The sequence below is a fragment of the Salvelinus fontinalis genome, chromosome 28 (genome assembly GCF_029448725.1).
Source record: "Salvelinus fontinalis isolate EN_2023a chromosome 28, ASM2944872v1, whole genome shotgun sequence".
Classification (NCBI taxonomy): Eukaryota; Metazoa; Chordata; class Actinopteri; order Salmoniformes; family Salmonidae; genus Salvelinus; species Salvelinus fontinalis.
In genome coordinates, this window is record NC_074692.1 from 11,429,685 (window position 1) to 11,454,019 (window position 24,335).

General features: G+C 42.1%; 2 protein-coding genes across 2 annotated transcripts in view; both read left to right on the forward strand.

The window, feature by feature from the left end:
• The window catches only part of LOC129826142 (multiple epidermal growth factor-like domains protein 9), a 33,303-nt gene extending 19,450 nt beyond the window's left edge, over positions 1-13,853 (forward strand). The window contains exons 3-6 of the mRNA XM_055886506.1: positions 4,986-5,125; positions 6,057-6,206; positions 11,353-11,622; positions 11,728-13,853. Of these exons, the coding sequence (XP_055742481.1) occupies positions 4,986-5,125; positions 6,057-6,206; positions 11,353-11,622; positions 11,728-12,239 (1,072 nt within the window). The 3' untranslated portion in view covers positions 12,240-13,853. The remainder of the gene's footprint in view (positions 1-4,985; positions 5,126-6,056; positions 6,207-11,352; positions 11,623-11,727) is intronic.
• A 3,385-nt stretch (positions 13,854-17,238) lies between these two features.
• si:ch211-158d24.4 (uncharacterized protein LOC560966 homolog) lies at positions 17,239-19,902 on the forward strand. The gene is made up of 4 exons (XM_055886509.1): positions 17,239-17,619; positions 17,800-17,827; positions 17,952-18,002; positions 18,102-19,902. Exons 1-4 carry the CDS (start codon positions 17,416-17,418, stop codon positions 18,569-18,571), a joined length of 753 nt encoding a protein of 250 aa, XP_055742484.1. The 5' UTR covers positions 17,239-17,415; the 3' UTR covers positions 18,572-19,902.
• The last annotated feature ends 4,433 nt before the right edge of the window (positions 19,903-24,335 follow it).

Here is a 24,335-nt window from a genome sequence, read left to right on the forward strand (position 1 = left end):
GTCATTGGCTTGCAGACGTCTGGATCAGAGCTGCCTGCCTGGGATTTCAACTTGAGCTCTTTGTTCTTCACATTTCCTCAAGGACATGAACTGACCGGATCTAGGTTAAGCATAAGCATATACCCGATCTGTATAGTGCCATAATCTTAAAGTATAGCCACAGTTCTCTTCAGACAAACATGGTAAATCCATTGAAAGTTGATGAGGTATTCGTTGTGGTTGAAGCACAATATGAGATGTACTGTTTCGGCTTCAGTTGTCGTCGCTTTTATCTTGCATAGGAAGGATGTGCCCCTCTTGGTAGCAGCTCTACATTGCTATACGAATATGCTTGGCTCCCAGCCTACTAGACCACGTTGATAGGAAGTTGCTACTTTTTCATTCACTCATCTGTAAGAAGCTATGTCTTACTGTGTCCCGCTGTGCTCTTTACCAAACTAGATCCACAGGGGACCAACAACAAAGAGGTAAATAGATCCTTGGCCACAGGACCCATCAGTCAAAACAAAAGCTACCAAACTGTGAGCTTGTCTCAGAGCCTTCCGTTGATAATTTGTGATCATGACTTGACCAGTGCCTATTAGGCTGATAGTTCATGACAATATCCTCATACAGTATGTGTACATATACAGACGGCAGTTAACAACCTCAACACATGAAGGTGATTTGACACTAATCCTCAGCCTAACAGGATGGGTTTTGCACCAGTTCGTACTCCTGACGCCGTCCTGTAGTCTGATTCATCTAGGGCCTCAATAATAAATAATAGGGAGTGCAGCATTGGAAACAGTGCCGACTGCATCTTCTGTCTCTCTGTGTAGGCTGGGGGGCTTGACGAACAGATACCGCTGTACAGGGACAGTCTGATCGAAATGGGACTAATCTCAAGCCTGTGGGAAAAACAAGCTGTTGCTAAGATACAGTAGCATGACATAGTAGGAGGCTTCGTGTTACTGTATCTTAGCAACTAAATTAATGATTGTATTCTGTAAACCACTACCATGATTTAGCTCCACAGTTATGTCAATATACTACCAATAACAATTATGTTCTAGCTCAAATTACTTCCTTTCGCCATAAATGTTATATCAATAGTTTATTTGGGCCAATCCTTAGGGGTACTGTTTTTAAAGTTGCACATTTATTTTTCACCCTCGTCCTCTATGGAATGGAAGCACAGTCTGTAATGAAATATTGATTTGGGGCAGTTGTTTCCGCCTATTTCCGCCTAGGCTCACTCTCTAATACAGTAGCCGAAACAAATTTCAATACTACTTTTTTTATGTTTGCATATTTCTTATCAGGAAGGAATTGAGAGATTGTGAGCCATTTTGTATGATTATGAAAACACGCCTTGGTGTAAATGTGTTTTGGGTGCTTTAATTTCTTTATTTTGGGATTAGTTGAAAAAGCACTCTCTCTTCAAGGATTCCGGTGCACACCTCTCCCTTTTCATGCGAGTTTGATTGGACATGTTAGAATTACTGGGGCAATCAATGGGAACCCGGGGAGATCCCTCTCAATATCCTCCCTTCGCTTTGAAGGGGTCATGTCATCATGAACCAGTTTAGCAGAGCACTGTGGGGGAAGCCGTAGTGCATTGATGTCCTTATCTCACACCTGAAATGAACTGTTACTGTTTTCTCCAGAGCGACATGTTAGCCTCTTGATCTAGTGGTGCATGCAGTTGGCTCCGGAGTGCAGGAAGTAGGTTGGTGCATTGGAATCCAAACGTCACAGGACTCTCCTGGTATATGCTACACCGGCACAACTGGGTGCCTTCTCTGACGGGGAGGAAGAACGGAGAGGATATTGCTGTGGAGTAAGAGGCCTAGTGACAGGCCACTGCAGGCAACCAACCCAACACTCACATTAGCAGGTGGCAGGTGGCAGCATCCCATGCTGTATTAGAGGCAAGGACTCGATGGGGAGGCTTTGTTGCTCTAATGGCTGGAGTGCAGTGCAGTGGCCATGTCTGCCAGCACATTGTGCCAGGCTTTACTCTGAGCTGAGTTACATAACTGGCCCGATGTATGATCCTGAGCCAGGGGTGCTCTGGAATGGATCACAACTCTTGGCCCTTGATGTTGTTAAACATTCTCTCTCTGAAGATCTGACACTGTGCCCTGACTCTAAAACATGCTTAGTGTAGAACAGTGTGTGTCTTTCTTGACTGTCGACCATTCTCCCCCCACATTGAGTGTATGAGAACACAGACCTCATTTCTGACTTCTGCTGTTTCCCTGTGGTTAAAGAGGATGCAGTCAGCGCTGCAGCACAGATATGTGCTCAGTCTATTGTGATTCCCCAGTCATGCGCAAGCAACGTATGGCCGGCATCGCCATGGCAGCAGCAGAACAGGGTTAAGCTGAGCCTGGTTGCCATGTAATACTGACCTAGTTAATATGCGTCTGTAACACGGAACAGAGTGGCTGGGCTACGCAGCCTGAAGCCCAATGAAAACACACCAAAACAACCCCCTCCTCCACCTAGTGACACTACGTGGGTGGTAGTTTGAACGTTTCATTGTGGCTCGATAGATACCATCACAGATGTGGGCTTCTAGGGTGTCATCACAGGTTGGTTTTGGGTGGTGATAACAGTCGGGGAATTGGGCCACCAAGGATGAGATCAGTGCTGTCGTACAATACTGTTTACGTCTCTCTGAAAACACATTAAACTATGAGATTTTCTCACCATCTGCTCCCTTTGGCCAGAAAAGAAAAGCTTCTTACATCAGAGACTGAATCACTGACAGTGACACTGGGAACCTGCCTCCATATTTCTTGTCTGTTTTTTACCAAATAAGCTACCATTCTGGCAACTTTCCCAAAATCCACAGGTTTTCCAGAAATCATGGTTGGAGAATTCCGAATTTCCTGCTTATTCCCTCCTGATTCCGGGAGTCTTTCAAATGTGATTTCTGAAAAACCTGACAAAGTGACAGGAATTTTGCAACCATAGGAACAGAAAAGAGCTTTTACTTCTCTACTATGGCTCCCTCTCCAAGTCTACTGCTACTGTAGCTTTGTCCTCTCCGCCTCCTATGGAGTCATATGATGGTGTATTTTTGTCTTTTGGGGGTTCATGGTTTTTTGAATGTGTGTCTCTGTCTGTGTTCCTTCCGAGCTGCTTAATGCCTTGTTCTTCCCATCAGGTTACACACAGTCCACTAAGCATTACCATCAACATAACATTTGCATCAATAGCAGGGTTTTAATACTGCTTCATTTGAATAAGGCCCACGCACTCATGGGAAGGCATTAAGGCAACTGCTCTGTCACTTCTTGGGCTTGGTTGTTATTTGCTTGTTGTAGTCCACAGATCTATTCGGTTGATCTTTTGGGTGAAAGGGAGTGATCAGGCGTGACTCGTCGCGTTGTGTTTTTCTTTTGACGCTCGTGTTTCAGCACACAGGACGATATGGAATCAGAGCGATCGTGTGTAGGCCCCCCCCCCGCCAGTGTCTCATGTGCTGTATAATTCAATAAGGCTTCAGCTTGAATGTTTCGCAGGCTGGCCACACAGCAGTATGTGGAATGTGCAGGTGAAATGCAGTGGAGTATGTTGGCATTAGGACAGAACGCATTAGCGAATGAAATAAGTGATGTTCAAAGCTCGACGGTGTGCTAAAGAGCTCAAGTTGAATTGGATTTAAGTGGGCTCTAGCAAGACTGGATAATCAAATAGAAAGCACCCTCTAGTTCCAGCTGTCAGCAATCATACGCATCATCATCATCATCAGCAGCAGCACACTAACTCACTGTTTAGTTTTAGCCCGCCATTTTATTACCTCAGAGATTTACATAGACAATAAACAGATGACAAACTGTATTTATTCTTCCCTTTCATTTTGTAATCATTGATTACTTTCATCTCCTTCCAAAAGGCATTGTACTGTAATCAAAACTACAGTGAATCCTCTGTAAAGATTGTACTTTAAATCAAAACCGCAGGGAATTCTCTGTAATGAATGACTTGCCTGTTTTTTTTTAGATTACAGGCCAACCCTGCAGATCCTCACAGTACCATTCAGGGTTAGTTATGAGCTGCATGTTTTTGTAGTTTTTTTCAGACCACGATGACCAGAGACAACTGGGTGTAAAGGAGTTATTGCTCGAGACGGATCTTTCTCAACCCCTTCTCTTTATGCATAGCTGCTCTTTCTACCCAGCAAGAGAGAGGGCTATGCAGGAGGCTATGCAGGAGGGGGTTTGTCCTTTTGTGTCTTGCTGAGAGCCCTTGAGAGGTGCTGAATGCTTGAAGAGGATCCCACAGGTACCCTGACCCATTCCCTCCTCAAGGTCACTGTCTAATAGAGTATATGAGGGGAAAACCTGGCAGAAAGAGGCCCTGTGAGGATGAGTATTATCATGCCTGGCCTGTAGGCTGTGGGATCCAGGCAGGCTCTCAGTCTCCAGCCTTGGACCAGATGTTCCTAGAGTGTTCCAGTCTGGTCCAGACTCCACCATGCTGCCCTGCCCCCAGAACATGCCAACCATGTTAGTGGAATTAAAGTAGACAGCTTTGAACTGTGGAGGATGGGGGGCTGGGCTAACCCATGCCATTGAACCCATCTGGAGAAGCTGTGCTCTGTTCACCACGGAGGGAAGGATCTGGTTTTCATTTTTTAAAGCAAAACTACAAGTTACACATTACAACCACAACACTCTTAATTGAATCAAACTGGCCAGGGCGTGTGATGGATAGCAGATGGATTGATGGGAGAAACCACTCAGGGGGAACCTACAGGATGTCATGTGTGAAACCATTAGAATAATCTGGACACAGAATGTCATGGCTAATGCAAATCCTATCCAAATGGTGCAGTTTCCCTGTCAGACTGTAGAGAGCTCTCAAACCCACCATTACAGCAGTACAGGTAGGCTGTTACACAACCTAAAGGCTGGACGATCAAAGAGAAGGATCAAAGTATGTGATGTGACCGTATGCTGTATGCTGACTGTGCTCTCCTGTTCTTTCAGCTCAGGAATGTGTGTGTGTAAGACGGGAGTGTACGGGCCCAAGTGTGACGAGTGCCACCCAGGCTTCTTCCGTTTCAGCAGCACTGGGTGCCAACCCTGTCAGTGCAACAGCCTTACTAACTACTGCCACCCGCAATCGGGTGAGTAATCCACTACACCACACCTTCTATCTACAAACCACAACAATCACCCTTTCAAATCAAATCAAAAAGTTTATTTGTCACGTGTGCTGAATACAACAGGTGTAGGTAGACCTTACAGTGAAATGCTTACTTACAGGCTCTAACCAATAGTGCAAAAAAGTTATTAGGTGAACAATAGGTAAGTAAAGAAATAAAAACAACAGTAAAAAGATAGTGAAACAGTAGCGAGGCTATAAAAGTAGCGAGGCTACATACAGACACCGATTAGTCAGGCTGTTTGAGGTAGTATGTACATGACTGTATAGTTAAAGTGACTATGCATATGGATGTACTTCCTCAGCCAGGGAGCGTTACATAAGAAACATGAGGGTATGCAAAACACATTAGACTGTCTCGTCCAGATTAACATGACAGTGACCTGTTCCATTTCAATCTGAATACTGGAAAATCAAGCTGATTTGTTCTTACTTCTATAGGGTCATCGTTTTTAGATAAGAGTGATAGTTAGGTGTCCTCTATCGTGAGGTGTCCTCTATCGTGAGGTGTCCTATATCGAGAAGGACAGAAAACAACAATAGTGTTTACTCTATTCCTTCATTTAGAGAACAGAGAACATTTGCAATGCCCCACTATACAGAATCATTTCATAACCCATATAGAAGTATTGGTTCCTTTTCCACAAAAACCTCTCAACTCAATTACTATGTAACAGGCAACTAAACAGTCTGGTGCTCAAATCAGCAGGATAGTAGTATTTGCTGGATTAATGGTTTCCATACTATGCAAACAAAACCACCAGTGTTCAGGTGTGGTCAATAAATACCATATGTCATAGTCCCTACATTGGAGAAACAGACCCGTTTTCAAAACTTGTTAGCATAGGAAATGGACGTTAACTTTGAACCATAACTTCCCTCCTTTTCCACAGGCATCTGTCTGAACTGCCAGGCCAACACTCAAGGACCCAACAGTGAGGAATGCAAGCCTAGATTCTACTGCAGCTCTGGTGCTGCCACCACCGATGCCTGTGTCCCCTGCCCCTGTTCCAACACCACCTCCACTGGCACCTGTCACATTGGTGAGTAGCCACTATCCCCTGCCTCAGTAGTGCCCTTCTTAGGTCACCATATTAGTACCCTTGCCAGTCAATTCGTCGGGGTATGGACTCTACAAGGTGTCGAAAGCATTTCAAAGGGATGCTGGTCCATTGACTCCGGTTGGCTGGATGTTCTTTCTTGATACAAAATGGGAAACTGTTGAGCGTGAAAACCCCAGCAGCGTTTCAGTTTTTTACACACTCAAACCGGAGCGCCTGGCACCTACTACCATACCCCGTTCAAAGGCACTTCAATCTTCTGTCTTGCCCATTCACCCTCTGAATGGCGGAACACATACACAATCCATGTCTCAATTGTCTCCCGGCTTAAAAATCCTTCTTTAACCTGTCTCCTTCCCTTCATCTACACTGATTTGAAGTGGATTTAACAGGAATCATAGCTTTCACCTGGATTCACCTGATCAGTAAAATGTCATGGAAAGAGCAGGTGTTCCTAATGTTTTGTACACCCAGTGTAGAGTCCCTATTAATCAAATACCATCTCTGTGGGCCTAATAATAAAGATTTGTCGTTCAACTTTCAAAATGTATTACCTTTTAATGTGGTATTAACATAACCAAGAGGCGAAAGAAACGCACACCAATTTAGGCGAGGTGCTGGCTAGCGGAGTAGAACACTTCAAACAATTAATGGAGCGCCGCACAGTCTAGGAGCTCAGATGCAATTTAATTCCCAACGTTTCCACAGACAAGCTGTCTTCATCAGGGTATATTAACATAACCTGTCGTGATGTTTTCATCTGATTGTCAATCACCTCAAAATGCTCCTGTAAGCCTCCTTCGTCCGCTCTAAAATAATCCCCGCATCCGTAGGCATCAGTGCACTGTGCACACGCCATTTGGGGAATGGAAAAAGACATCTGTAACAAAACACCCCAAACATTTGCTTATTTTCATTCATTAGGCCTACACTTGTAACCTGAATCTATGCGTCCACTGAATTGATGCGTCTCAGCCACTCATCTCTGCCTTCACAAAATGTCGAACCATAGCGCATTTTGGAGAGCATTCCACACATTTTCAAGTCCATTCGTTCATTTTTAATGCGGGTGACATGCGGTAACGATAACTTTTAGGCTATTACACTATTATTTATCATGGCATCTTTGTTTTAATTATTGTGACAGGTTCATGTTCAACCAGGGGGGGGGCACCACAACACAGCTTCTTGAATTAGAGGTGGCAGGTAGCCTAGTGGTTAGAGCGTTGGGCCAATAACTGAAAGGTTGCTAGATCGAATCCCCGAGCTGACAAGGTAAAAATCTGTCGTTCTGCCCCTGAACAAGGTAGTTAACCCGCTGTTCCTAGGCCGTCATTGTAAATAAGAATTTGTTCTTAACTGACTTGCCTAGTTAAATAAAAAATTAACCAGGCAGTAGTAGGGTGATAATGTTGTGTGTGAGGAATCAACAAAAGCCTCAGAGGTTGCCCTGGCAACAGTGACTAATCCACAATGCAGTACCATGAGAGAGAGATTACATGATCTGTGTGTAGCCTCTCTTTTCTCAAAGGTACATAAGGGCTTGACTCATTCATCCTAAGGCTAATATAAAACATTGATTTATTTGTGTGTGTGTGTGTGTGTGTACATGAAAAGGAAGTGGCTGAGCTGGCTGTAGCAGTAGTTAGGGAGGATGGTACTGGGTAAATATCCAGGTCAGCTTGTTGAGTCAGTATCCGTATGTGAAGGTCATTTGCCTCTCCTAATGATATAAAATGTTTCCCTCTGACAACAGCGTTTCCACTGACAACGACCCAGGGTTAAACCCGACCAATCAGACACTGCCTATAGATAAGAGGTGTTATCACTCATAGACTTTATTGGTCTAGCTCTCATCTAGGATTTGAATTGTCGCTTTGGAAAGTGTGTCTGTTGTGGACACATATTGGTCCATAAGTCAGAAAGAGTTAGATATGGATGATATTAAGCAGACTTAAGCCAGCACACATTTAGGGTACCAATAAGTATGTGGCTATTTTCTCTATTATCTTGCTTAGGAGGGGATCCACACTTACACTAATGACATGTAGAAAGCCTGATTACTGTGCTCAATAATATTTGGTGTCAGACCTCCTGGTACTTAATTGATGTGCTTACAGCAGAAGGGGATATATAACAGTTAGTGAAGCCATTAGGAGAGAAGGAAGGGCACTGTCTAGTAGCATCATATTACTAAGGACCAGAGGCTGGAGGAGAAAGCTGACCCTGGAGGAGACCGACATCTCATGATAATGAGATGTGATGATGATGCTCTAACACAAGGGATCAGTCTTTAGAAACGATTAAAGTGAATTTGATTCCGGGCTGTAAAGACGTGTGTTTGTGGAACAGTGTTTGTTCCACACTTAAGCCATATCTTTCTTTGATTACATCGGTGGTCGTGTGTGGCTCAGAGCATGCTGCTTGCTACGACAAGTGCTGTGGGTTCAATTCCCACTGGAGCCACCCACACAAAAACGATTAAGTCACTTTGGGTACATGTTTCTGCTAAATGGCTTATTATTATTATTATTATTGTTTAATATTTTCTCTGAAACTTTTGGGGTAGCTTTAAAATGTATCTGAGCAACAAAAACAATTGTATTATTAGCTAGGGTACTCTTATATAGCCCTTAAGTAGCCTAAAGTAGACTAGAGACACTGCCATAGGGCTTACGTTTTGCATTGTGCAGTATTACAAACCAATCTGTGTTTGGCATTCTGGTGCCACCTAGTGGTCGTACATCAGCCAAGTCTCTTATGATTTATGATTGACATGTACAGTTGAAGTCGGAAGTTTACTACACTTACACGGAACCCAAACCTGCTGCGCACGTGCGCCATCGTGCATAAATGTATTTTGTCCCCCCACACCAAACACGATCACGACACGCAGGTTAAGATATCAAAACAAACTCTGAACCAATTACATTAATTTGGGGACAGGTCAAAAAGCATTAAACATGTATGGTAATTTAGCTAGCTTGCACATGCCAGCTATTTTGTCCTATTTAGCTAGCTTGCTGTTGCTAGCTAAATTGTCCTGGGATATAAACATTGAGTTGTTATTTTACCTGAAATGTACAAGGTCCTCTACTCTGACAATTAATCCACACATAAAACCGTCAACCGAATAGTTCCTAGTCATCTCTCCTTCTTCCAGGCTTTTTCATCTTTGGATTTATATGGTGATTGGCATCTAAACGTTCATAGTATTACCACGACAACCGGCAAAACAGTTCGTCTTTCAATCACCCACGTGGGTATAACCAATAAGGAGATGGCACGTGGGTACCTGCTTCTATAAACCAATGAGGAGATGGGAGAGGCAGGACTTCTGCGCGACCTGCCAGAAATAGGAATGACTTCTATTTTAGCCCTTGGCAACGCAGACACTCGTTGGCACGCGCGAGCAGTGTGGGTGCAATAATTAAATAACATGGATTTCTAAATTTATTTTACAACGCTCACGCACGCGATGTGTCCGGTCTAGTCAGCATGTTAGGTTGGAGTCATTAAAACTTGTTTTTCAACCACTCGACAAATGTCTTGTTAACAAACTATAGTTTTGGTAAGTCGGTCTACTTTGTGCATGACACAAGTAATTTTTCCAACAATTGTTTACAGACAGATTATTTCACTTATAATTCACTGTATCACAACTCCAGTGGGTCAGAAGTTTACATACACTAAGTTGACCATGCCTTTAAACAGCTTGGAAAATTCCAGAAAATGATGTCATGGCTTTAGAAGCTTCTGATAGGCTAATTGACATCATTTGAGTCAATTGGAGGCGTACCTGTGGATGTATTTCAAGGCCTACCTTCAAACTCAGTGCCTCTTTGCTTGACATCATGGGGAAATCAAAAGAAATCAGTCAAGACCTGAGAAACAAAATTGTAGACCTCCACAAGTCTGGTTCATCCTTGGGAGCAATTTCCAAACGCCTGAAGGTACCACGTTCATCTGTACAAATAATAGTACGCAAGTATAAACACCATGGCACCACGCAGCCGTCATACCGCTCAGGAAGGAGACGTGTTCTGTCTCCTTGCGGTGAACGTATTTTGGTGTGAAAAGTGCAAATCAATCCCAGAACAACAGAAAAGGACCTTGTGAAGATGCTGGAGGAAACAGGTACAAAAGTATCTATATCCACAGTAAAACAAGTCCTATTTCGACAACCTGAAAGGCCGTTCAGCAAGGAAAAAGCCACTGCTCCAAAACCGCCATAAAAAAGCCAGACTACGGTTTGCAACTGCACATGGGGACAAATATTGTACTTTTTGGAGAAATGTCTTCTGGTCTGATGAAACAAAAATAGAATTGTTTGGCCATAATGACCATCATTATGTTTGGAGGAAAAAGGGGGAAGCTTGCAAGCCGAAGAGCACCATCCCAACAGTGAAGCACAGGGGGGGAAGCATCATGTTGTGTGGGTGTTTTGCTGCAGGAGGGACTGGTGCACTATACAAAATAGATGGCATCATGAGGCAGGAAAATTATGTGGATATATTGAAGCAACATATCAAGACATCAGTCAGGAAGTTAAAGCTTGGTCGCAAATGGGTCTTCCAAATGGACAATGACCCCAAGCATACTTTCAAAGTTGTGGCAAAATGGCTTAAGGACAACAAAGTCAAGGTATTGGAGTGGCCATCACAAAGCCCTGACATCAATCCTATAGAAAATGTGTAGGCAGAACTGAAAAAGCGTGTGCGAGCAAGGTGGCCTACAAACCTGACTCAGTTACACCAGCTCTGTCAGGAAGAATGGGCCAGAATTCACCCAACTTTTTGTGGGAAGCTTGTGGAAGGCTACCCGAAACGTTTGACCCAAGATAAACAATTTAAAGGCAATGCTACCAAATACTAATTGAGTGTATGTAAACTTCTGACCTACTGGGAATGTGATGAAAGAAAGAAAAGCTGAAATAAATCATTCTCTACTATTATTCTGACATTTCACATTCTTCAAATAAAGTGGTGATCCTAACTGACCTAAGACAGGGAATTTTTACTTGGATTAAATGTCAGGAATTGTGAAAAACCGAGTTTAAATGTATTTGGCTAAGATGTATGTAAACATCTGACTTCAACTGTATTTGTGTGTTTTCTTGTTTCCCTAGACTCTGATGGGTTCCCAGTGTGTGACCAGTGCCTGTCTGAATACAGCGGTCAGCAGTGTAAACGGTGCAAGGCTGGATTCTACAGTGCCAACAGTGGGTGTGTCCCCTGCGACTGCAGTGGTAACGCAGACCCAACGCGCCCGGCCCAGCTCTGCCACCCTGACACTGGCCACTGCCTGAGCTGCACCAACAACACCACAGGGCCTCAATGCCAGCTCTGTGCCGCCGGCTTCACAGGGGACGCCCGCGCCCACAACTGCACCCGCCCAGGTAAGGGTCATCCAATCATTTGGTGCAGAGGAGTATTAGTATATTGCATGTGCCATGAGTAGCTGAATACATGCCCATTCACACTGTAAATCATTTGTTTTTTAGCAGCACGGATAATTCCTACGCCAGAGCCCGTGACAACGACCGAGGCCTCTAAAACCCCCACCCCTGCTCCAACCCCCAGCAGCAAGGGCCTGACCTCCACGGTGCCCACCGGTGCTCCCCCCTCTACCACTAACTCCAGCACCCTACTGAGCATAGCCACCACCCAGGCGCTGCTCACCAGCCTGGGCAGCCCCTCAGACAACACCACAGCCGCCCTCACAGAGGTCTCCTGGACCCAGTTCAACGTCATCGTCCTGGCCGTCATCATCCTGGTGGTGGTGGTGCTGCTGGGCTTCGTGGGAGGGGTGTACACCTACCGAGAGTACCAGAATCGCAAGCTCAATGCTCCCTTCTGGACCATCGAGCTGAAGGAGGACAACATCAGCTGCAGCAGTTACCATGACAGCATTCCCAACGCTGACGTATCGGGCTTGCTGGAGGACGAGGCCAACGAGGTGGCGCCCAACGGCCAGCTGGCTCTCACCACCCAGGGCAACTGCTACAAGGCCTAGCCCACAGGGCAGACAGACAGACTGCACACTGCTAACAGACTGGACACACACACAGAGGCTTCCGGCCTGGCTACCTGCCTCACAGGACAGAGACATGAAATGGATAAAGACTTTCAAAGCTGCTGGACACCAAACCCAAAGCTCCATGTGTAACTCGACTCCCTCTACCCAGCTCCTCTCTCCCTCTGTGGAACAGAAGGAGATTCTGCATAAGGCAATTGGCACCAACAGACAGACAAATGAAAAAGGGATGGTGTGTTTCTGTTGCTTTTGTCCTGGCAAAAGATTACAAGATTTCGGGCTCCATTTCAGATTGAAGTGATTCACGTAAAATAAGAAGTCAATGAAGGGTCCAAAGAGACGACTGTTTTACTTCAGTTGTGCCTGCAGAGGGCACTGTTAAAGATGTGGATGGTTGTGGTAATGGGCCCATGCAAGAGTATAGGACCGTGTGTCTGTTGTATGGACACTGTTTCTTATGCAGTTCAATGGCCATCAGACCACTCATCAGGAGACTGAGCATTTCAGAACCTTTTAAAACGGACTAACAGTTTAAGTTACATCTTGAACGGAGATCTGGTCCAGACAGTGATTGTTATTTTAATGAATTGTATTTATTGTTTCAAGTTTTGTTCTTGGGATAAATGTTCCACGTGTAAGATGTTTTTCATGGTGTTTAGAACTGTGTGCTATATTGAATGCAAATTGAAAAGTGCAACATTTGTTCATATGTATGTGTTTTTTGTTAGATATTGGGAAAAGTGACGGCTGCTGGCTTAAATGACCTTGTCTTTTGTTTTGGGTTGTATCCTGTATGAACAATTGCCAGGTCCTTACCTTGAGTATTAACAAGGAGTGTTTTAGATGATGAAACAAACATACATTGTATCCTCTCTCCACTCAGTACTGTGCAGGGCAGTAGGTCCCATTGCTTGTTATGATCATCACATTGACTTTTTTTTACTGATGGAGTGCTAATCTGCTGGTTTGAGAAAGGCCTACCTCTACGGAAGGTGTTGAACACATTCTTGCTCAAAAAGTAGCTCTAGTCCAGTTAAGCTGGTTTCATTAAGTAATCCAAATCTAGGACAAAATGATTCTAGCCTTCATTTCTTATAGTCTTATATCAGTACAAAATAGACCGATCTTGGTAATGTGTTGCCGGCAGCAACACTATTAATCCTGCTCGTGCATTTATGTTGTTTATAAACTACAATGATATCTAGGATTTGTTTCTGTAAAAATGAATTCATGGGTTAAGTTATTAAGGGAACTGACTCCTCAGGTACTGCTTCTTTCCCCAGTGTGATCACTGTAAATAAGAGTAGGACATTGTACAGATGAATGTGAATAGGATCATTATTATTGTACAGGTAGAGTGCGGTGTACACTCAGAACAGTCGGTACGGTTACACTTAAAGGCTCCAATATGGTCTGGGCACAGTCCACACAGGAAATTAATTATAAATTGACCTACCCTCTGTATTGTCTTGCAGGATACATGTCATCATCCCTAACTACTGATTTCAATTAAATTATTCATGGTAAATTGTGTAAATACCACAAACTGAAAATTTCACATACAATGCTAAATAAAATTGGGTCTCTTGGTTAGTCTGTAACTGCTCCTTCATATTTGCATGTTTACCCTACCTGGAGGTTTAGTTTGTTATTCTTTCACAGCGGCTGTGTTTCTGTGTTAGAGTCATTTCAGTGCTAATGAAGTGTATTTTTGTAGTATTTTTATTTTATTTAACCAGGCAAGTCAGTTAAGAACAAATTCTTATTTACAATGACGGCCTACACCGGCCAAACCCAGTCGACGCTGGGCCAATCGTGCACCGCCCTATGGGACTCCCAATCACAGCCGGTTGTGATACAGCCTGGATTTGAACCAGGGTGTTTGTAGTGACGCCTCAAGCACTGAGATGCAGTGCCTTAGACCGCTGCGCCACTCACGAGCCTAGGTTCAATAGAGAAGACTGCTCTGAATGTTTTCTTTCTTATTAAAGCTAGAATCTGTAGTTGCTACATCCATTTTTGGACTTATAAATGAATGATATATATATATACCCATTGATGCTTGAAGAAGATTATAAGTCTCTCATCACCTTAGTTCAGCTGTTGTACATCATCAGAACCCAAAATAAAAGCTTGTTTTACTCCAATGTTTGGAAACAACATTGTAAACAAACACTGTGTAGCCTCAACATGGTTAAAACTATACATTTGAAACACTATATATATCTACAAAAGTATGCAGACACCTATTCAAATGACTGGATTCAGCTATTTCAGCCACACCCATTGCTGACAGGTGTATAAGCAACGTCAACACAAGAACTGTTCGTCGGAAGCTTCATGAAATGGGTTTCCACGGCTAAGCAGCTGCACACAAGCCTAAGATCACCAGACGCAATGCCAAGCGTTGGCTGGAGTGGTGTAAAGCTCACCATCATTGGACTCCGGAGCAGTGAAAATGCGTTCTCTGGAGTGATGAATCTCACTTCACCATCTGGTAGTCTTAACGGACAAATCTGGGTTTGGCAGACGCAAGAAGAATAATGATGGTCTGGGGCAGTTTTTCATGGTTCGGGCCCCTTAGTTCCAGTGAAGGGAAATCTCAATGTTACAGCACATACAATGACATTCTAGACAATTCTGTGCTTCCAACTTTGTGGTAACAGTTTGGGGAAGGCCTTTTCCTTTTTCAGCATGACAATGTCCCAATGCACAAAGTCAGGTCCATACAGAAATGGTTTGTCGAGATCGGTGTGGAAGAAATTGACTGGCCTGCACAGAGTCCTGACCTCAACCCCATTGAACACCTTTGGGATGAATTGGAACGCCGACTACAAGCTAGGCCTAATCGCCCAACACCAGTGCCCAACCTCACTAATGCTCGTGGCTGAATGGAAGCAAGTCCCCGCAGCAATGTTCCAACATCTAGTGGAAAGCCTTCCCAGAAGTGTGGAGGCTGTTATAGCAGCAAAGGGGGAACCAACTCCATATAAATTCCCACGATTTTGGAATGAGATGTTTGACGAGCAGGTGTGCACATACTTTTGGTCATTTAGTGTATCATGGATAGTCAGTCCTTGCATCCATAGCTCGGTCTATGAATTTGAGAGTGGCAAAATTTCTCCAGCTCCATCCCTTAGTTTTTTTTAGAAAACAGGTGGTGGGGAGTTCTTCGTTAGTGTTTCAATTAAGAATTCTAGCTTTAAGTTGCATAACTTAATTCATTTTGCATCCTTTTTGTGGGCATACGTGGCAACACAGCAAAATGTTTTCATGTGTACATGGCCCGGTACTGTGTAGCAGTAGCTCCACCTCAGCTGGTGCACCGTTGGTGGGAGCTGCCAGCCCGGGCAGCAGCCGGCTAGGAGAGGACCATGCAGCTAGACCCCCACGAATTGAGTGTGTCCCAGCAGATGGGCAGGGTCATCATCCATGTGGCAGACAGGGTGAATATCCCCTTGGAGGTTTTGGATGAGCAGGACTTTCAGAGAAAACAAGGAAACTCATCTAGTGTTGGCAGTTGTGTGGGGCTGACTGGAGGTTGGCCAGAATCTGCCTACTACTCACAATGGGACTGCCTGGCCCTTCACAATGGGGTTGTGTTTCAGCTATGGAAGGAGATTACGTGTGATGCATAGGTCTGGCAGTTCCTTGTACCCAGTTCCCTTCAAGCCCATGTCCTTCGAGCTGTACGTGAGGCAGTGGGGGAGGGTCACTCCCAGAAGACCGAGACCCTCCCAACGCCTGAGAGAAGTTCTATTGAGTTTGCTGTCATCCCATCTACACTCAGTGGCTGTGTGTTGAAGGTGAAAATCAAGCAGAGGAGAGTGACTGGCAATCGTGGTCAAGGCCGCTGTGGTGATACTACTGTTTTCTTGGAAACTGATGGCTTCTACGGATCTGGCATCTGGATGGACCTGTATTCCTCTAGCCACAACTGTTGAAACCATTAGTATCATTACACCGGTCGTTCCAGCCTGGCCAGGTGGTCTAGATTGACGGCTCATTTGAATATTTGGAGGCGTGGTTTGTACACAGTTCGTTTTTTGCAACCATGAGAGTGTCAGCCAGTGTATAGGGAACATTCCTCTGCCCCAGGCATTGCTGATGCATGCCAGAGCTTACAACATCTAGATAGATATTTTAAGTATCAGCTAATCACATCATATGTTATAGGAATCTGGTGCCCAACGGCACACGCAATCATTGGTTGATGCGTGCAAGGTCTGAACAGGGGAACGTGACCTATGTGTTCTGTTCAGAGGAGGCTAGTGATGGGAGGGTGACTCATAATAATGAATGGAGTCAATGGAATGGTATAAAACACATGGAAACCAGGTATTTTTTGAGTCTGAGACCCTTCCAGCCATTATTATGAGCCCGTCCTCCCCATTTTAAGGGGCACCAGCCACCACTGGTGTTGTGACAATGAAGACTGAGCATGTCTACTGCCAGTTATGGTCAATAAAGAGCTGTAACTTAAACAAAAAACAAGCCATGAAAAGAGACTTTTAATTTTGTCTATTTTTTGCTTTGATTGGATGTCTTATCCCCTTACAAAATATATTGCTGTTTTAAAACTGCAGTAAAGGTGCTGTAACTGCAGTGCACTGTGGTATTTTGGATGCAATAATTGCAGAATAACTGCAGTGTATTGCAGTTCAGTTATACTGCACTGTAACTACAGTTTTACTGCAAAATTACTCCAGTACATTTTGAGGGTATTTTGGAGGCAGTATTTCCAGCATAGTGTACTGCAGTTATACTGCACTCTGACTGCACTCTTTTTTCGTAAGGATTTATTTAATGTTCTATTATTTATTGAACATTTCGAAAGATTATATTTTAAACATGATTGAATGTAACAACTTGAGACAAAAATACAATTGTTTGTTGTTGAGTCACGATATTTACAACAGTATTTTGGTTTGTAGTATGGCTAAGTTCCTTTTCAGTCATATCCAGTTCAATGTCTAAACAGGAAGTTAAGTGTTACAAGAAAAATTAGCCACTGTAGGCCCTACACTGAAACTCACAGATTGAAACAACACGTTTACACGATACCCTGACTGTAGGTGGAACGTGGGCGACAAGATTTATAAACGTCGGGCTTGAACGGCAAAATCCATTGAGTAGTACTCACTCCCTGCTGATCATGACAGCCGCTGCCAATGAAGAGGTTTGCTGTGAGATCCGTTGTCATCGTGCGAAGAGTGACAGGATTCTTTATTCCCGGGTGAGCCGCAGAGATAAAGTGCTGTCAGTGTGCCTCACTCGGTTCGCTGCGTTTGTCTCTATACTTCTATCATGTGCTGCACTCCTGCTACACGCATATCAGCATAAAGCAGCGGACAACCAGGTAAGCTTATTTTTGTGTGTGGTATGAATCAAACTGTTAGGCCCAGTAGCCTAAAGTAAATGTATATAATTATTAGAGAGATCAGAAAACGCTTGTCATTCTAATTGTAGAGAGCTGTGGTGTATCTTGCAGACTATTATACACAGTAAATCTGAATGGATGTTGTGTTTTTATTTGTAGCTCACTTCAGCGGGGAGCTATTCTATAGGTAAATTCTGATTATTATTATTATTATGGTTGTCATAATATTATTATAATCATTGTCATCATCATCCTCCTCATCATCATCATCATCATCATCTTCACACTGTCTATTTTATCCCTCCATATAGGCTATCTTCAGCAGCAGCAAGTTAGAACCAATCCAAGTGCCCATCTGACAGGTACAATTATGATACCAACACTATTCATGATATTACTGCTTGAAAGACCAATCAATAAGACTAAGCTAAAAGGTAATGTCCTCCTTGTCACTCTTCCAGCCCCAGCCTCATTTAATAATTCGAAAAGGGAATACCTTGAATGGGAGGACAAACTTGGACTTGCTCACCTCAGCGACTTTGAGTATGATGACGGCGACCTCATCGTGCTGAAAGATGGCGTGTACGAGGTTTACCTGCAGATCACCTTCCGAAGGCCTAGTCACTTTGTGTGTAGCAAAGAGGGCCCCGTTTTCATCCTCTCCCAGAGGGTGATCCTGTTTGCAATGAACTACCAGAATGACAGAGATCTCCTAACAGCATCTGACACAGTGTACTGCAGTCAGCCCCCTGGCTCAGAGGGCTGCATGGAGGACGACTCAGTGATTCCTTACTGGGAAAAGTCTCCACACACATCTGGAGTGTTTCAACTTAAAGCTGGGGACAGGCTTAGAGTGAGTAACGAGGACTGGTACCATGAGTTGATGCTCCTTCAAGAAGACAAGACATTTTTTGGGGCATATCTCATTTGAGGTACAGGGATAATAATGGACTTTAGGGCTGTATATATGTCTGCTTTAGGTTTCTGTTTTTTATTGAATACGTCATGACTTGTGTCAAGTGCTACATAATGAGAGCATAGCTTTGTTGAAATTATTGTAACCACTATCACTTATCAGACAAATGTCATATCTCTTCACTATATACTTTATTTATTTCTGGAGAGTTTTGATTTGAGAATGTGGGTGAAAGAGCACTTGAAGTACAACATTGCACTGTTATTATGATCTCAAGTGTGGCCATAAATAACTTGTTATTCAGTAAAACAGTGATGTTGCCATAGGGTTAGCCCAATTCTGATCTTTATCCACAAATTGGTGTTTTGACCAGTCAGCTCTTTTGCTAATAATTTGGCACAAGATCAGAATTGGCCTGTCTGTGTAAATGTAGCCTATGACAAGTACAATTTGGGAAATGTATGCAGAGTCAGCGAGTTGCATTAGTGGGGAGGACACGAGGGAGGTCACATGTGTTTGCAGAACAGAGCTCCCGGTGTTCCACTCTCAGTGTGGTCTGATGGGTTAGGAAGAAGTACAGTTAAGCAAGCACGGTGACGTCCATCACACAGACAAATAGGGAACTTTAGATTAGATTGAGGATCTTACCCAAATGCGGTATGTGATATACAACTTCATTTATGTTCGAAATAAGTAGAGTCCGACCTGGACTGTTGAAAGTGTTTGTGGGGTGACAGTTCCTACGTAGTAAGAGAAGCGGACTAGTTACTAGAGGGCTGCTGGTTCAAACCCCCAGGGCTGATGAGGAATATCTGAGTTGTGCCCTTGAGCAACACATTTAATCTTAACTGCTCCATGAGTGCCTCTCCACGGCTGACCCTGTGGTGTTCCCAGCCTGTCCCGTGGGGTTGGGTACTGTGTCAGCTACAAGTGTCCCTAAAGCTCATTCAGTTTTCTACGGTATAAAAAAAAAAGTAAAAGTGCCATTTGAGGTGTGTTTCCAGCAGATAAACAACCGTATGGGCGTACACTGTGTTTACCACCTCAACCTAACCTTACTTAAGAATGCATGGCATGCACGCTATTGCACCATCGTGTGACATACAACACCCATTGTTGTAAATGTTGAAACAATGATGCAAGGCTTCCTGTTTACACAGGCTGACCAGTGCCTTCAGAAAGTATTCACACCCCTTGACTTTTCCACATTTTGTCGTGAGCCTGAATTTCAAATGGATTCAATTGAGATTTGTTTGTCACTGGCCTACACGCAATACCACATAATGTCAAAGTGGAATTATGTTTTTTGACATTTTTACAAATTAATAAAAAATGAAAAGCTCAAATGTCTTGTGTCAATAAGTACTCAACCCCTTTGTTATGACAAGCTTACTTATGTTCAGGAGTAACAATGTGCTTAACAAGTCACATTAAACATTGCATGGACTCTGTGTGCAATAATAGTGTTTAAAATGATTCTTTTTATGACTACCTTATCTCTGTGCCCCACACATACAATTATCTGTAAGGTCCCTGAGTCGAGCAGTGAATTTCAAACACAAATTCAACCACAAAGACCAGGGAGGTTTTCCAATGTCTCGAAAAGAAGGACACCTATTGGTAGATAGGTTTAAATAAAAAAGCAGACATTGCATATCCCTTTTGAGCATGGTGAAAGATGAATTACACTTTGGATGGTGTATCAGTACACCCAGTCACTACAAAGATACAGGTGTCCTCCCTAACTCCGTTGCCGGAGAGGAAGGTAACACTCAGGGATTTCACCATGAGACCAGTGGTAACTTTAAAACAGTTACAGAGTTTAATGGGTGTGATAGCAGAAAACTGAGAATGGATCAACAGCATTGTAGTTACTCCACAATACTAACCTAAATGACAGAGTGGGAAAAAAGAAGCCTGTACAGAATAAAACATATTCCAAAACATGCATCCTGTTTGCAACAAGGCAGTAAAGTAATATTTAAAAAAATGTAGCAAAGCAATTAACTTTTGTCCCTAATACAAAGTGTTATGTTTGAGGCAAATCCAACATAACACATTACTGAGTACCACTCTACATATTTTCAAGCACAGTGGTGGCTGCATCATGTTTTGGGTTTGCTTGTAAATCGTTAAAATTAATCTTTGAATAAATGACTTTGAAACGTATAGGTTTGCATGGTGACCCTAAAAGGAATAACAAAATGCGTAATGAAGCTGTAGCAAGACACCTGAAGCCTGTATGGACTACACAAACAATAAAACAATAAAACAATAAACATGTGGGTTGGATTTGAAGAAGGTGTGAATGGTATGATAAATATCACTTCTAAGGGATGAAACTGCACCTGCCATTTTCTGTGAATCCTGACAGTTATTTTAGAGCAGTGGTTCCCAAACTTGTATTGTCCCGTACCCCTTCAAACATTCAACCTCCAGCTGCATACCCCCTATATAGCACCAGGGTCAGCTCAGCGCACTCTCAAATGTTATTTTTTTTGCCTGCCACACACACACACTATACGATACATTTATTAAACATAAGAATGAGTGTGCGCTTTTGTCACAACCCGGCTCGTGGGAAGTGACAAAGAGCTCTTATAGGACCAGGGCACAAAAAGTAATATAATAATAATCAATAATTTTGCTCTTTATTTAGCCATCAAACATATAAAACGTTATTTGTTCATCGAAAATTGTGAATAATTTACCACAGGTTAATGAGAAAGGTGTGCTTGAAAGGATGCACAAAACTCTGCAATGTTGGGTTGTATTGTAGAGAGTCTCAGTCTTAAATCATTTTCCACACACAGTCTGTGCCTGTATTTAGTTTTCATGGTATAGAGGGCCGAGAATCCACTCTCAGATTGGTGCGTGGTTGCGAAGGGCATCAGTGTTTTAACAGCGCGATTTGTCAAGGAATGATACTCAGGGCGCAGCCCATTGCAGAAATCTGGCAGTGGCTTCTGATTAAATTCAATTTTCACAGAACCGCTTGCTGCAATTTTGATGGGGCTCTTTTGTTCAGATATCATTAAAAGGACTGCAGGGCATGAAAGGGATAACGAATCCAGTTGTTTGTGTCATCCGTTTCGGGAAAGTACCTGCGTAATTGAGCAACCAACTCACTCAGGTGCTTCGCTATATCACATTTGACATTGGACTGACATTACTCCAAGGAAAGCCTTTGATTCTTGTTGTTGATTCTTGGCATTTGTTACTCAGCTTTGCGTTGGTATTTTATTAGGATCCCCATTAGCTGTTACAGAAGCAGCAGATACTCTTCCTGGGCTCCACACAAAACATAAAACACAACAACATACAGAACACTTAGACAAGAACAGCCACACAAATGTAAAATAAGATCAATACAAAAAAAATTAATAAATAAGTTCTGTACTGCATACACATACAACATATTCATCTACTGCATACACATACAACATATTAATATACTGCATACACATACAACATATTAATATACTGCATACACATACAACATATTAATATACTGCATACACATACAACATATTAATATACTGCATACACATACAACATATTAATATACAGCATACACATACAACATATTCATATACTGCATACACATACAACATATTAATATACAGCATACACATACACATACAACATATTCATATACTGCATACACATACACATACAACATATTCATATACTGCATACACATACAACATATTAATATACTGCATACACATACAACATATTAATATACTGCATACACATACAACATATTAATATACAGCATACACATACAACATATTCATATACTGCATACACATACAACATATTAATATACTGCATACACATACAACATATTAATATACAGCATACACATACAACATATTCATATACTGCATACACATACAACATATTAATATACAGCATACACATACACATACAACATATTCATGTACTGCATACACATACAACATATTAATATATTGCATACACATACAACATATTAATATACTGCATACACATACAACATATTAATATACAGCATACACATACACATACAACATATTAATATATTGCATACACATACAACATATTAATATACTGCATACACATACAACATATTCATATACTGCATACACATACAACATATTCATATACTGCATACACATACAACATATTAATATACAGCATACACATACACATACAACATATTAATATACTGCATACACATACAACATATTCATATACTGCATACACATACAACATATTCATATACTGCATACACATACAACATATTCATATACTGCATACACATACAACATATTAATATACAGCATACACATACACATACAACATATTAATATACTGCATACACATACACCATATTCATATACTGCATACACATACAACATATTCATATACTGCATACACATACAACATATTAATATACTGCATACACATACAACATATTAATATACTGCATACACATACAACATATTAATATACAGCATACACATACAACATATTAATATTCTGCATACACGTACAACATATTAATATACAGCATACACATACAACATATTAATATTCTGCATACACATACAACATATTAATATACTGCATACACATACAACATATTCATATACTGCATACACATACACATACAACATATTAATATACTGCATACACATACAACATATTCATATACTGCATACACGTACAACATATTAATATACAGCATACACATACACATACAACATATTCATATACTGCATACACATACAACATATTAATATACAGCATACACATACAACATATTAATATACAGCATACACATACAACATATTCATATACTGCATACACGTACAACATATTAATATACAGCATACACATACAAGTTTTAGGGTTTATGTCAGAGGCGTTGTGCCGTATAATGTTGTAGCTATTGTCAAAGTTCAATCCAATGTGGACCTTCTTTGTATTACAGCATGTAGCTCTTAAAAGCTCCATCTCCCACTGCCCATCTTTGCAAATATCTTTAGTGACAGTTTGTGGAGAAACGTTTTAACTGGACAGTTTAGTAATATAATTGTGTGAATGAGATGTACATGGGTTAAGCACGGGATCGCTTCCTTCCCCACAGGCTGACTGTGCAAGCGAGTGCAAATGAACTAGTGTCCAATTTTGTAATTTTTTATTTAACCTTTATTTAACTAGACAAGCCAGTTAAGATTAAGAACAAATTGTTATTTACAATGACGGCCTATAATTAGGTGCCAAACACAGAGGGATTAAAGATTTTAACACCGGAAAGAATACTGACAATCTTTTGTTTGGAGCACTCTTTCCCAGCCACAAATGTTGGAGTTTTCACTATACACTATCATAGGTAGCATGTGCTTAACGCTATGATAAAATTATGCATCCCTCCAATGTATTGCAATTTACTGTGGGTCTTGAAATAACCATTTTAGATTCCTACCTAGTTACAGTACAAAGGTTTTCAAATCTGCATCTTATACATTGCTGGCTATAAACCTAATATAGACGTGACTATAATATCATACACACTTCACTACACATACATGAAATCAATAAGTAGACCTGACATGTTGAACCGATGGAAACAGAGACTCATCATACCCTGTTAAAACAATAGGATATGTAATGCCATAAAAGTGACATAGCATCTGATATCAAATAACAAACCTAGCATTCTGCCATTAAAGAAAGCAAGGTGCACTGTGAGCAGAATGATTGGCAAAAAGAAAGTGTCACCGGCTAG